At 34.6% G+C, this 15618-nt stretch overlaps 1 protein-coding gene across 4 annotated transcripts in view; it reads right to left on the bottom strand.

The window, feature by feature from the left end:
• Positions 1-15618, bottom strand: part of ZNF385B (zinc finger protein 385B) — a 360527-nt gene that overhangs the window by 269722 nt on the left and 75187 nt on the right. For 3 of the 4 annotated variants that reach the window (XM_023529071.1, XM_011356687.1, XM_023529097.1), the window contains exons 2-3: positions 5183-5334; positions 4164-4481 (exon numbers count right to left, since the gene is read on the bottom strand). In XM_023529071.1, coding sequence (XP_023384839.1) covers positions 4164-4479 — 316 coding nt within the window. In that variant the 5' untranslated portion in view covers positions 4480-4481; positions 5183-5334. Of the gene's footprint in view, positions 1-4163; positions 4482-5182; positions 5335-15618 lie in introns of those variants that run through there. The other variant, XM_023529070.1, reaches the window with a different exon arrangement.

Genomic DNA, 15618 nt, shown 5'->3' with positions numbered 1-15618 from the left:
ATCCTTCACATGCAGACTAAGTTATCTAAGTTCTCTTTGCTTCCCCTCTGACTCTCCCTTCTAAAGCCCAGAGTATTCTTACAATGTTTGGCCAGGAATAGGGCTGGGAAAGAGATTTTACTGCTATTCATCAATAATCTCTCTCTCAGGAAAAAAATTACATCAGTATATTGATACATACACACACACACACACACACACACACACTCCCTCTACCCTCCCCCCCTAAAAGAATGGTTTTAGGTGCACTCTAAGAATCCATCTGTTCTTCCAAAAGCTAAGGTCTAAAAGGCTCTGTAAACTCCCAACCCTGCCAACAACAACACTATAAGACTGGCAGAGAGGAGGGGAACTTATCTCTGAAATTAACAGTTCTTGAGAAGGTTATCTCTACTACCATATCCTTTCTTCTTTGGGGAGGAGATAGGCTACCATCTTCCTCCCTTTATTAGTCTACTAGGGCTATTGTAACAAAGTACCAAAACCTGGTTTAATAATAGATATTTATCATCTCACGGTTCTAGAGGTCTCAATCTGAAGTCTGAAATCAAGGTGTTGCAGGGTTGGTTCCTTCTGAAAACTCTGAGGGAAAGATCGGTTCCAGGCCTCTCTTCTTGGTTTGTAGATGGCTGTCTCGTCCATGTCTCTTCACATCATCTCTCCTCTGTGCATGTCTGCCTCTACATCCAAATTTCCCGTTTTTATAAGCATATGCCACACTGGATCAGGGTCTACCTAACCCTAATGACCTCATTTTAAATGAATCTTCTCCATAAAGATTCTATCTCCAAATAAGGTTGCATTCTGAAGTACTGGGTATAAGGACTACAACACATCTTCTGGGGGACACGATTCAGCCCATAACACCCCTACAGCCAAGCGATAGGTAAACACAGGAGACTGGCTTTTTGTACCTTAATTTAGTACCTGCTTTGTCAGTGGTCTTGCCAGTCTCCCCTGTGCTACCTGAGCGAGAAAGAGAAATGTGGAGGAGCCCCCATGCCCCACTCCACCTCTATCTGCCTGTGTCCCAGGACCTCCAGGTTTTCAAGAGTGATGTTAGCACTCAGATGAATTCTGTACGTGCCCTCAAGCCCCAATAGTTGGTACATAGATGAGAACAGAGGATATGATCTTGGCAAAACTGCCACAATGAGGGAGAAAGAAGCACACGCACTTAGGAATGGGGCCTTTTGGTTATCAACTGAGGGTAAGCTGGGAGATATAGCTAAATCTCAGGGACTCTCAATGCCTAAGGGACCATGGGGTCTATTAAGAGCACATTGAGACCCACAGAGACAACAAGAATAGCAATCACCTGCCAAGAATAGCAATGCAGCCTTGCCAAGCCTGTAAGGCAAAGACACCTCCACCCCACCATCCCTTATGGTTCCCCACCCACCACCTGGGTGGAAGGGCAAGTGGAAGGAGGGGCAGAATGAGAGCTAACTGTACCCCACCCTCCACTTTATACTCCAGGGTCTATGGTCAAATCTTAATCCGACATGGATGTTTTTATAAAAAGAACTGCATCGTCTAAATCAGAGTGACTCTGAACATACAAAAGTGAGAGGTTATGGGCTGAGAAGGTGTTAAGGGAGCTGCTACCCAGTAGGAAACGGACATTTTATAGAACAAAACTGAGGAAAGTAACTAAAAAAATAAAATTCTGTCAGGCTTGCTTCTCATTGAGTTAAGATGTTAAATAGATAACGCACATGCACACATAGCAACACTAAGGTATATTCCACTTTAATTTCTGCTGCTTGAGCATGATATCATGGAGAGCGTCCCATCATTCAATATTCCTCAGAAATATAATTTCTGATGACTATGGTTTCTGTCATTCATCTTATAAGTGTACTATTAGGCATTTAACCTTTCCCATATTGGACATTCAGGAAACATTTAATATTTTGGAATTATAAGTCATGTCATAATCATCTTTGTACATACATTTCTGTCTAATTTCTATTTCAAAGAGAAGACATTATTATATTTTCTGATGAGAGGATTAATGCTAATCACTTTCAGAGGTTAAGTGACTTGCCTTCATCAAGTCTTTTGAGAACAGATGATTGACTACATTATCAATACACGAAAATTGTCCTTTATGCCTAATATAAGTCTTGAAAAGCTGCCTCATTTTCTTACCAATTTTTCTATATATTAATACATTGTGTTATACTAAATGATGAGTTATATCTTACTTATAGAATATATCCATAATTATCTGTGTATATCTTTGCTAAATTTATTTTATATCAGCCAGCTAATTTCAATCGAGTTACATATCTGTTTCCGACATCATCAAAGTGAGATAGTTGCTATGAAAACAACCATTCATGACCACAAATATAGGACAGCACATAAGTTTGAACTTAACTGAGTGTTATTGCATGGTAGAAAAGAGCAGCAAAGTAATGATGAAGAATAATGGCTTAACTATTAATCAAATATAGTTAGAACTCTAGATCTGCCATTTCCACATCTATAAACCCTGGACAAATAATTTTATCTCTCTTTGCCTTCATTCATAGTCTGTACTTACTTCAGGATTGATGAGAGAATTAAAGGAGAAAATTACTATAAGGTTCTTAGGACCAGAATATGGCCCAAAGAAGATGCTCAATTAATGTTAGCTGCTCAGATTGCTATTTACCAGAAGCTACAGGTAACATCTCATCTTAGGTATAGATTTTTGGACTCATAGATGCAATGCAAACCTTTACTCAAGGCTAATTGCTCTCTGATTTAGATATAAGGCAGAAATCAGTTTTTAACCTAACACCAACAATATTTTAATATGTAACTATATTAATGTATTTATAAATATTTATAATTATCATTCTAATAAATTAATAATGAATAAAACATATAATACATAAATAATAAGTTATAATAATAAATGCAAATGAAAAAGTAATTTTTTACTATTTTATTAAGTGTGTATCTTATATCCTAAATATTCCTGTAAGTCTTTCACAGCATAAGTATTGATTGGAGAAATAATTTAATGGAATGAAATCATATATTGGGTAAAAAGTAGTTAGGTTAACTTAAAATATAAAAATTATTTATCTACAGCACACACACAATTTACACTAGAGCTTAATAAGGCCCATAGCATAACTTCACAAAATCAAAAACTATGTAACAGCACTGAGTAAAATTCCAACAAATGGCTGCTCTGTACCGTCTTACTCCAGGTTGAAGCCTCATCGCCAGAGCAAACTTGCTAGAATGGAATTTGGAACCCTCCCCTGCCCGCCCCCAACCCCACCCCCCCACTCCCCGCCCATTTAGCAGGAGGCTTACCTTGGCCTCCCATGTAAACCTTCATAGAAGGTCCACTTTTCACTGACATCTTTACCACAGATAACAGTAAATTTCACATATTTCTTTAGTTATGTCTCAGTGAAGATACCCAAAGACCAACAATGTAGAGGAGGAAGCGCCCAAAGATAAGATAAAGGACCTGAAAGACTGTTCAGAATTCAGGGCAGATGCAGGAATGTGAAAATTTCTAAGGAAAAGAGTGAGAGCCAAGAGGCAGAGAAAGTGCCTGGGTAGTGCTGGACCTCAGAGGTAAGCCTTGCTGGTTTTGGCAATGCCTGTTCCCATTGTTAGAACACCACCCACACACATGCCTCTGCGGCTGGCAACCTCCTAAAAGAATGTAGCAAGTCTAACACACAAGATTAATGCTCCTTTCCTGCCTAAAGGGGTGTTAGAATTAGAGCTGTAGCTTTTTATATACTATCAGGAGCTATGCTACCCAGTAGAAAGCAGACAAAGGAAACTCAACAAAACCTAATTTTACAGAGAGGGGGAAAAATTGATATAACTGACTCATTTTAAACACATTTCAAAATATTTTAAGAAATGTCATACACCGTGGGGACACAGAACCAAGCCTATGGTCCAAAGTACAAATTTTGTATGTGTATATATGTATTTGTGTCTAATATATATTAATAATAATAATAAAATAGATACTGTGAAGTAACAAACAGCTCTTGGATTTTATCTGTAGGGAAAGGAATACATATTATCATGATGGCAGTTCTAAGGTGAAAAGTAAGCCTTGCTCTAAAGCCTTCATTTCCTAGAACAGAGCATTTCTCCCAGTAGCAAATGGAGCCTAGGGCCCGCCCGCCTACCTGCGCTGGTGTTGGTGCTGGGGCTGGCCAGCAGCGGCCCTGAACCCTGAGGTGGCGGCTGGGGCTGCCCATCACTCAGCTGCTTGACTCTTTTCCGGTGAGATCTGCCATTGTAATGGACCTGGGCCTGAGCTGCAGAGTTTAGCTGGATGTTGCAAACCTCACAGAAGGAGAACAAAATTTTCTTTTTCTCTTTACTCAGTTGGTCCTCAGGCCTGTCGTTCTTTATCCCCTTGTCTTCAAAGCTCCGTAGAAAAGTTGCCATATTTATAATTCCATCTTCAGGGTAGTTGTCAGGACTTAAGGAGTATTTCATACCTGAAAAAAAAAAAAAAAAGGTACAACTGCTTATGAAGTATGTGCCTTCTTATTTTCTAGTATGATTACAACTAATTTTCATACTAGAAAACTGGTTTAAGCAAAAGTCTCCCTGCTACTTAGTAGTCACGCTTAGAAAAAGTCATGAAACATACCTAACTGAGCAATATAGTCTTCAAACATGTGTTCCCTCTATCTGGAGGGCTTTCTACTCCACACTGGCCCCTCCTCCCATCACTTCTCAAGTCCTTTTCTCTTTTAACTCCAGATCACCCCTGAGATCTTAGCTGGAGCACTAACCTCTGCAGGGATCCAGACTGACCCTGAAGACAAGGCAGATCCCTGGTTATAAGCTTGAATAGTGCTGTGTGACCTATCACCAGTGCATCTTATATGTATTTGTGCAATTATTTGGTTTATATCTGTTTCCCCAATAGAATGTGAGCACTGTGAGGGCTGGAACCTTATTTCTGGATATCCCTTGGGCTTAGAACAGTACCTTTTACATAATAGGCATTTAAGTACCTATTTAAGGAAAGAAGGAATAAACGATGTTATGAACCCAGAACTGTGAAAAAGTGTATGTGTAGACACAAAGGTAGATATAATACACACACAACTATACACTTGCAAACAGACACAGGCCCTAACCTGGGGAGGAGGTAAACAACAGACTAATACACAGTATGTCTATAACTTACATTAGGTTGTGTGCCAAAAGCCCCTTTAGAAGTCAGCCAATAGAAATTTGAACATATTTTCTTATAGATGTAGTGAAACAAATTGTATTTAGGTTTCCAGATTAGCCCGTAAACATCAATTTAATCTTCGATGAGATTGAAATGCAGAACATCTGAAATACAAAACAACAAATATAATAATATATGGTAAACTGGTACCTAAAAAATAGAAAAGAGTCAAACAAACTAAGATATAATTTTATTTTTAAGTGCTGATTTTTTTCTTCCTTTATTTCGTTAAGGGTATAGTGATAGATTATAACTTAAATGAAGATTTGAAAGGAGACTTTTAATGACCCAAGAACCTTAGGTGATAAAGACAGCCTTGGCTTTTTGTCTTGTTAAGTTCCTCGTTAATATATGTAATTTTTTCATTTTAGTAATACCAATATTACCAGCATTTTCATACTTACCAGTGTAATTATTACAATGCTTACAGTTCCTAACTAGAATAAAGAAAAAGATGCTCTTATAGAAGAAAGAAGAGAAAAAGATTCAGGGAATAATTGGGCAAAAACTAAGGGAAAGGGGCCATAAGAGAGAAAGAACCGGCTGAGGTAGACAGTGCTGTGCTATGAGGAATGAAGAATTCAGATGAAGGAACAATCATGGCTTGTGAGAGATTTCTGCCTGTGGGAAAAACTCTGGGGGGAGGAAGGGGCGTGAAAGATATTGGCTCTGGACAGTTCTTTTGATTCAGTGTGGCACAGAGCTCTCTGGAAAGGAAGGAGCAAGCTGAATCCATATTTAAAGTGTTTACCAGATGAAAGTTTAAAATTCAAAAAACAAGTTGTAGCATGGAGTTTAACTATAAAGATAGACATTGATTCTATGTATACAGTATGCCATGAAGGATTCCTTATTTATCCCCACATACCCAACTGTAAAGTGCCCTTATGCATTATACAACAGGCTAAATCATAACCTTCCAAAATTGTTAGAAAATTATTAATTTTGATATGTAAAACCTATTTGTTCCATAAATACTTTACGGATGCCACCATTTCAAGGAACTCTATTTCACAAAATTTTCCAAATGAATCTATTCCTTTCAGCTCTCCACAAAGGCAGTTTTCTTCCATAAAATCTATTCAAACTATACATGAATCAGGTTTAAGCAATTCCCGTAGCTGAGTTATAAATAAAATGGTATTCAAACTGCACATATATCAATATTTTTGCTTTTATTCACTAAATCTAAAATATTATGGGGTCACAAAACTGTTTTCTCATAAAACTCTAGAAAATATTATTTCCATATAAAAGTTAGGTTCAAACATATTACTTTGTGTCCTCTCTTAAAATATTAAAATCTATCATAAGAATTAACTGAACTACTTGATAAATAAAGAGATAATTTTTAAAAACGAGCTCATTGCTAATATATCATGCCTTGTCTAGAAAATGAATCCATTGTAAAACATAAGAAAAACCAATAACTTTTAACCTTGCAAGGCTAGGTCAGGCATCATCTCATTGAATCATCTGAAGTCTAAGTGTTATATTTCGACTCAAGCAACCAAGATCCTTGACTCAGCTGAGGAATGATGACACTTTGATCTTAAAATTTAACTTCTTCAGAGGTGGCTGGCCTTGCCCCCATTGCTAATTAACACATGGTAGTTCACAGAAACAGAACATATATCATGATGTTCCCTTTTAAATTTGAAATCTAAAAAATGATTTATTTGTATTAACATAAAATCTAAAGCCTGCTTACTTATGCTTTTCCGACTGCTATTTGTCTTATAAATAAATCATGCTTTAGATTTATTTAAATGTACATATTTTAAGTAGTTAAAAAGAAATTTTAAAATGAAATAAATGGCTATTTTAGAATTATCCTGTAAAAAAAAGAAAAAACTCTAGTATACTGGCACCCTTCATAATTTTTATTCCTATTTTGCTTTCTCCCAGAGTTACTCTTACTTACAGATGATCCCACAGGCCTCCAACACCACATTCAGGGGGCACTCTAGAGAGGAAGCAATGCCTGCTGGGTACATTCTGTCCACTAAACTCCAATTTATTAATCTTAGTTCTGTCTTTACCACATTTCCTCTCCTCTTAGGAGAAAAATAAGTTCAGCTCCTGTTAACATCCACTAGCAAGGAAAATATAGTTAGTTCCAGAGAAAGACCGTGAGGAGGCAAGATATCAGAATCTCAGTAACCATTTTGGCCTGAGATGATATAATTTCTAGGCTTATAATTTGTGTGACAACATTTATAATGTTAACTTTTTGGCTAGGAGGAAGGGAACAGTGAATTTAAGTGGAAGAAATCTCACTTTCTATTTTAAAGTTTTTGGGTTTTTTTGTCAGATTATCTTAAATCACATATTTCACTGGCATAGGGCAGAAGGACCTTCAGGGTTATCCAATTTTAAGCATTCTGCTTTGGACTGCTATTCAGGCTTATCTGAGGGTAAGAGAAATCAGGACAATTAGACCAAGTACTCTATGCTTCTTTTGTATTATTTTATCATATTAGATGGCTAAAAACTTAACATTCATGAAAGAATAAGATTTTGGTACAGGTCAAGGAATGAAAACGTTGGTCTTTGAGTTGCTGCTTTTAGGGAAGAGTCGATGGGAGAGTCAGGGACTGTCTAAAGGAATGATTTTTAAGTACCCAGGATGTGATGCACCAGGAAAATTTTATAACATAACAACTTTCTCTAGGACTGGCCCTGACCTGCATAGTTATCCAATTTTTAAATAATAAGTTAAAAATAACAGGAAACTGATTCCAAGGTAAAGACATCTCTGTTACACATTTGGAGAGATATATTCTTTGACACTGAATTGCTACATCAGATGGAGAACATGGAAGAAGATTTCCTAACTTTCTGTATAAGTGTAAAAGTTCCTGCCCCTCCTCCATGGATTTATTATCTCATTCTCCAAATCAGGTCAACCAGTTTTATCCACTAACCATTCACTTCTTAACCCCTAACAATCTGAATATCACAACTCTTTTCTAAATTTAGTGCTTCTCTTTGAAAACTCACTATAAACACATCCTAATTGCCAAATCCAAGATGACCTCCTCACATCTCATTTTTCTCATGATGCTCCACTTGCCAGGATCTCATCTTATCTCTGCACTCCTGAAGCTTTTTTTTTTTTTTTTTTTTTTGTATAGCATGCCTGGCATCCAATCTTTATAATATCATTTTGATCATTTATATAGTTTTATTACATTTATATACATTTATTCACTCATTTCAGTAAATGTTTTTAGACTAGGCAGAGAGCTGGATACTAGAGAAACAATAGTGAACATATTGGATGAGATGCCAGCTTGAGGGGATCCTATAGTCTAATAAAAAAATGTGGAGGAGAAAACAGGAAATTACAATGGAGTATTATAAATACTGTGAAAATGTCTGCATTTTCTTCTCTTGCTGATTTTAAGTTCTTTGAGGATAAGAACTATGCTTTGTCATTGTATTTCCACCTTTTAAGACTACGTTTAGCACAAAGTAGGCACTTAATTATTATTTCCTGAATAAATAATTGCATTATGTGTGTATGCATGTTGTGTGTAGCACTGGTTGTGAACACAGTAAATAAGGTCAATCTTTTCCAATAATTGCAACTTATAGGAGGGCCAAGTACACAGCTCTTTGTAACAGTGCATTCCCCAAAGAAAAAAATACAACCAGTCACTGACAAACTAAAATCCCAATTATTTAGGACAAAGTCTTCATCCTTAATTGGAAAAAAAAAAAAAGCTTAAAGTTAAAATTCTAATGGAGTAAGTCACACACTAACCTGGGCACACTCGTGCCAAAATCCATGTGACATCTGCTTTCAGTCCTGCAATCAGCTTTTGCAGGCAATGAAGCTCTGGGTGTAGTGGGAAGGGTTGGGCAAGATAGATACATACAGATAGAGAAGATTAAGAACTCTGACACCGATTCTCGCCTGCTTCATTATGTTACCAATGTCTGATCCTAAGTCCTAAATGACTACTTCAAAGGAAAGTTAAAAGTTGAGTTCTTGAGTACACCAGGCTATAAAAATCACCTTTCCCCCAAATGCAAATTTTTGGAAAATTAAGAGGTCAGTATTTTTATTTTATGGTATGTTTCAGTACTTATTTCATAATAGGACCCAGCTATGAGAAACATTTGTTTGAATTCGATAATTTATTAAACACTAAAAATATATAACATACTATCTTTGTCTTATGGTTCCTAAAGAAATGAATAAAGAATTTTTAAAAATAAAGAGCTTGTCGAATTGTACACCTGAAACTTACTGGATTTTGTTAACCAATGTCACCATAATAAAAATCAATAAATTAAAAAAAATTTTAATAATAAAAATAAAAATAAAGAAAGAGCTTAAAATAAACTAGAAGAACGAATTACTCTGCTGTTCCTTGTTCATGATCATGACTGTGGACAATTCTTTACATAACAGTCCCCAAAGTACTCTGAATGTATTTCTATAGCATTTTAGCTTTATTATACCGGACTGAAATTACTTAGTATTTGATTTCACTAGACAGTTCAACTGTCTCAGATTTTTTTTCTGATAGCCTACTGACACTTTGCTGGGTGCTAGTGAAACAGATTATAATGGGGCGTTATGGCCTAATGTGAATCTTAAAAGATTTTGAGACTAATTGTTAAAAGTGACAATTTAATGCTTCTAGCAGTTTATTTCCGTTGAGGAAAATATTTGAATTCAACTTTGGGGGCACACTGCTACTGTGTTTTGAGGAAAACATCTTAGAGGATCTTTTGATTAAATGGAGATGTGAAGGTAAAATATGAACTCTGGAGATAATATGGCTCCAAGGAGCTTAATCTGCTTTTCATAATCACATAAAAGGTTGTTTTCACTGAGGCACAGTTGCTCTTATCTTTTCTTGCACAAAACTTTTTTTCCTGTAAGTGGATTTAAATTAGATTGTCCCTAAAAGTTTTTGTTAGATACTGGAAAATGAGTGTTTTCTTATTCAAGCACTTAACCACAGGAGATTGGTGGAGATGGAAAGCCAGTAAGGACATGAATGCATCTCACTTTAGAAAGAACAGCCTGAGAATGCTGAAGCTCAAACTAGACTATAACGTATAAGCCACATATCTGGGATCATTTCAAATTAATAAACTCAACTTTGGGGAAAGTATTGATGTTGTTCTGAATTATCTAAGGAATTAAAGTCTAGGTTCAGGATTGCCACAAAAGGAAGAGATCTTTCCACTGTTAGTCTAAAAAGATCCATAGAGGCAGGAAATAGACACTTAGAAGGATGAGCCTGTGACTGTCTCTGGACCTTGGGGACAGGCAACTTGTGATCCAGATATGAGAGACTTATTCCAGGCATTCTTTTTGTGGGGAAGTAAACTGATTCCTGAAATACGGAGACCGGCCTGAGTCTGGGCAGAGAAAACTGCATAATAGAGAACGCCTGAGGGGGGCTTTGGCCCGTGAACTCAGAGAACCTCCATATCTAGTAAAAAAATATGAGTTCTCCACTTATATTTTTTGTTTTTTTTTCTTTTTTACTTTTAATCCCAAAGCCATCAGTGAAGTCATACAAACATCATAGTCGATCTTCCTATTACTGTGCAGAACTCTGTGAGCCTGGAATGGCACCCAGGGTTAAACTACACATGGGAAAGCAGCAGCAGGAGGCTGTAGATGTTACTGACGGACAAAAGAATGATGCAGTGGTCCAGAACCAGGCAGCTGGTTAACATGTTGAATAACAACTGGTTTGGAGTATCTCAGTCATTCAAAAAACTGTACAAGAGGGCAAGCTGGTAAAATACTGGAATTCTTTCATCAAGTAGGGGAGAGATTTGAACTGTTTTGAATTGGTAATATGGGGCATTTGAGTAACCTAGCTTTAAATAAAGCAAGGTTATTTTATTCTCAACTGTTATTGTAGACCCTAAGGCAACCAGATGCCCAGCACTCAAAAGGTGTTTCATGAACCTTTGGTAAAATAAAATAATTGCTATAATTAATTCAGCTGAAGTTCAGCTTCAGCCAAAAGCTGCTAGATAATTTGGCCTTGGCCTTTAGAAAGCCCAGTAGTTGAATGTCTATATAGATCAATGTCTTTTCTGACACCCTTGATCTTTTTAGTGGTACAAGTTATCATAATATACAAAGAGCATAAAAATGCCAATAATGATAACAAGAAATGTATTTTACTTAATGCCAGAATTTCAGTTTCAAATATATATGTGCATTTCATATAAAACTAGCATTGAAAATATATTTATATGCTTAATATATTGAGATTCTATCAGAAGGAAAATGTTTCTTATTTCAAAAATAAAAATATTTCAATAATTAATGTTAATTATGAAAGCTGTTATTTTCATATAAAAACAATTACTAAAAATTTTCAATCAGTTAAATAGAGAAATAAATTGACATTTAATTCTAGTACTAGCTAAATAACTGTGGAGAGAACATATATAAATATACAGTCAAAGTAAGATTCTGTAATTTGGTAATGGTGGTTCATAATTCACTTACAATTCTAGTTTAAAAGTTAAATAAAAGAAGGTAGTAAAAATAACTATAATTACAACATTGGTATTAGTTACACAATATAGAAACTATCTAAAATGTGAGGAGGAGCAGGAGTAAAAGTTTTGGAATTCTGTTAAAGCTAAGTTGTTATCAGCTTAAAATAAGGGGTGATAATTTTAAGATATTTTGTGTAATCTTCATGGTAACCACATGGCAAAAACCTGTAGCAATTACACAAAAGAACATGTTAAAGAAGTCAAAGTAAGTGATACCAAATGACATCAAAACACCTAAGAAATAAGAAACAATGGATCTACAAAACAACGGAAAAACCATTAACAAGATGGCAATAGTAAGTCCTTACCTATCAATAATTACTTTAACATAAACAGATTTAACCTTCAAATCAAAAGACATAGAGTAGTTGAATGGATTAAAAAGAAAAAAAAACAAGCTCCAATGATACTCTGCATACAAGAGATTCGCTTTAGCCTTAAAAACACACATAAACTAAAAATGAAAGATGGAAAAAGTCATTTCAAGAAATTGATAACCATATAAAAAAGGCACGGGTAGCTATAATTATGTCAGACAAAATAGACTTTTAAAAAAATGTCATTATATAATGCTTAAGTTTAGTTTATCAAGAACATACAACAATTGTAAATATTTATTCACCAAATATTGAAGCACCTAAATATATAAAGCAAAAACTAACAGAGCTAAAAGGAGAAATAAACAGTAGTACAATAACAGTTGGAGACTTTAATACCCCACTCTCAACAATGGATACATAATCCAAACAATCAATAAGGAAACAGCAGATTCGAACAATGCTCTAGAATCACATGAACCTAGCAGACATATATAGAACACTTTATCCAGCAACAGCAGAATACACATTCTTATAAAGCACACATGGAACATTTTCTAAGGTAGATCATATGTTAGACTACAAAAAAAGTCTTAGCAAATTCAAGAAAACTGAAACCATACCAAGTATATTCTCTGACCATGAGGTCATGAAACTAGAATTAATTACAAGGAGAAAAGTGGAAAATTCATGAACACATAGATTTTAAACAACATCCTCCCAAACAACCAATGGATCAAAGAAGAGAAATAAAAAAGTTTCTTGAGACATACAAAAATGGAAACACAATATACCAGAACTTGTGGGATGAAACAAAAGAAGTTCTAAGAAGAAAATTCACAACAGTAAATGCCTACATTAAGGAGAAAGAAAGATCCCAAACAACCTTACTCTACAACTTAAGGATCTAGGAAAAGAAGAACAAACCAAACCTAAAGTTGGCAGAAGAAAGAACATAATAAAGATCAGAGAAGAAAATTTTTTAAAAAACTGAAAAATAATTGAAAAGATTAACGAAACTAAGAGTTGTTGTTTTTTTTGTTTTTTGTTTTATTTTTGAAAATATAAACAAAATTGTCAAAGCCTTAGGTAGACTAACCAAGGAAAAAAAAGAGAGAGGGCACAAATAAACAAAATTATTAATGAAAAAGGAGACATTACACCTGTACTACATAAATATAAAGCATCTATAGGAGGTCACTGAATAACTATACACCAATAAATTGGGCAACCTAGGAGAAATGAGAAAATCTTAAAAAATACAACTTACCAAGACTGAATTAGGAATAAATACAAAATCCAGATAGGCCAATTCTAGTAAGAAGATCGAATTGGTAATCAAAAATTTCCCAACAAAGAAAAGCCCAGGACCAGATGGCTTCAATGGTAAATTTTACCAAACATTTAAAGAAGAATTGACACCAATTCTTCTCAAACCCTCCTAAAAAATCAAAGCAGAGACAATACTCCTAAACTCAGGCTAGCATTATCCTGATATCAAAACCAGAAAAATACACTATTAGAAAAGAAAACTACAGGTTAAAATCCCTGATAAATATAGATGCAAAAATTCTCAATATAATACTAGCAAACCAAATTCAGCAGCACATTCAAAGTTTAATTCACCATGATCAAATGGGATTGATTCCAGGGATGCAAGGACGATTCATCATTTACAAATCAGCCAGTATGATACATCATATTAATAGAATGAAAGAAAAGAATCATATAGTCACCTCAATAGAAAGGGAAAAAGCATTTGACAAAATTCAATATTCATTCATGATAAGAACTTTTAACAAGTTAGGCATAGAAGGAACATATCTCAACATAATAAAGGCCATATATAACAAATACACAGCTAACATCATGTTCAGTAGTAAAAGGTTGGAAGTTTTTTCACTAAATCAGGAACAAGACAAAGGTATCCATTTTCACTATTCCTATTCAACACAGTACTGGAAGTCCTAGATGGGGCAATCAGGCAAGAAAAAAAAATAAAGGTGTCAGAATTGAAAGAGAAGTAAAGTTGTCTCTATTTGGAGATAACATAATGTTATCATGTATGTATATATATTATGTTATATATATTTGTGTATACATATGTGTATACATGTGTATGTATATACATATACATTTATATATATTATTCTAAGACTCAACCAAAAAACTATTAGGTCTAATCAATTAATTCAGTAAAATTGCAGGATAAAAATTAACATACAAAAACCAATAGTGTTTCGATATACTAACAATAATTTTCTGAAAAAGAAATAAAGAAATCAATCACACTTACAATAGCATCAAAAACAAATAAAATACTTAGGAATAAATACAACCAGGGGGGTAAAATATCTCTACTCTGAAAACTGTATGATATTGATGAAAAAAATTAAAGAAGACACAAATAAATAGAAAGGTATCCTATGTTCATGGATTGGAAGAATTAATATTGTTAAAATGTCAATAATACTAAAAGCCATCTATAGATTCACTGCAATCCCTATCAATAGTCCAATGGTATTTTTTACAGAAGTAGAAAAAAACACTCCTAAAATTTATATGGAAACCAAAAATGAACACAAATAGACAAAGAAAATCCAAGAAAGAAAATCAAAGCAGAACGAATACACTCCCTGACTTCAAAATATACTATAAAGCTTATAGTATATATCATATGTACTATATAGTAATCAAAACAGTATGGTGCTGGCATAAAAACAGACAAATAGGCCAACAGATCAGAATCAAGAGCCCAGAAATTAACCCAAGCAGATACAGTCCACTGATATTTGACAAGGGTCCTAAGAATATTCAATGGAGTAAAAACCAGTCTCTTCAATAAATACTGGTGAAATAATCAGATAGGCGCATTTAAAAGAATAAAACTAGAACCCTAATTATGCCGTTCACAAAAATTAACAAAACAGATTAAAGACTTAAATATAAGACTTGAAACCATCAAACTCCAAAGAAGCAACAAAATCAAAAATAAACAAGTGGGATTACATCAAACAAAACTTTTGTACAGCAAGAGAAACCATCAAAAAGTGAAGAAGACAACCCATGGAATGAGAAAAATATTTGTAAAGCATATATCTGGTAAGGGAGTAATATCCAAAATATATAAAGTATTCATATAACTCAATAACAAATAAAACAAGCAAAGGATCTGAATAGACATTTTCCCAAAGAAGATATATGAAAGGCCAATAGGTACATGAAAAGATGCTCAATATCACTAGTTATTATGGAAATGAAAATTAAAAAAATAATGATATATCACCTCACACCTGTTAAAAAGTCCATCATTAAAAGTCAAGAGATGACAAATGCTGGCACAGATATGAAGTAAAGAGAACCTTTGTGCACTATTGGTGGGATTGAAAATTGATACAGTCACTATGAAAATAGCATGGAGAATCCATAAAAAGTTAAAAATAAAACTACTATATGATCCAGCATTTTCACTTCCGGGAATATATCCAAAGGAAATGAAAACACTAATTTGAAAAAGTA

Source organism: Pteropus vampyrus, unplaced genomic scaffold (assembly GCF_000151845.1).
Source record: "Pteropus vampyrus isolate Shadow unplaced genomic scaffold, Pvam_2.0 Scaffold2, whole genome shotgun sequence".
NCBI classification, from domain to species: Eukaryota; Metazoa; Chordata; class Mammalia; order Chiroptera; family Pteropodidae; genus Pteropus; species Pteropus vampyrus.
The sequence above is the reverse complement of the archived record's forward strand: the minus strand, read 5'-3'. Positions and strand labels throughout refer to the sequence as shown.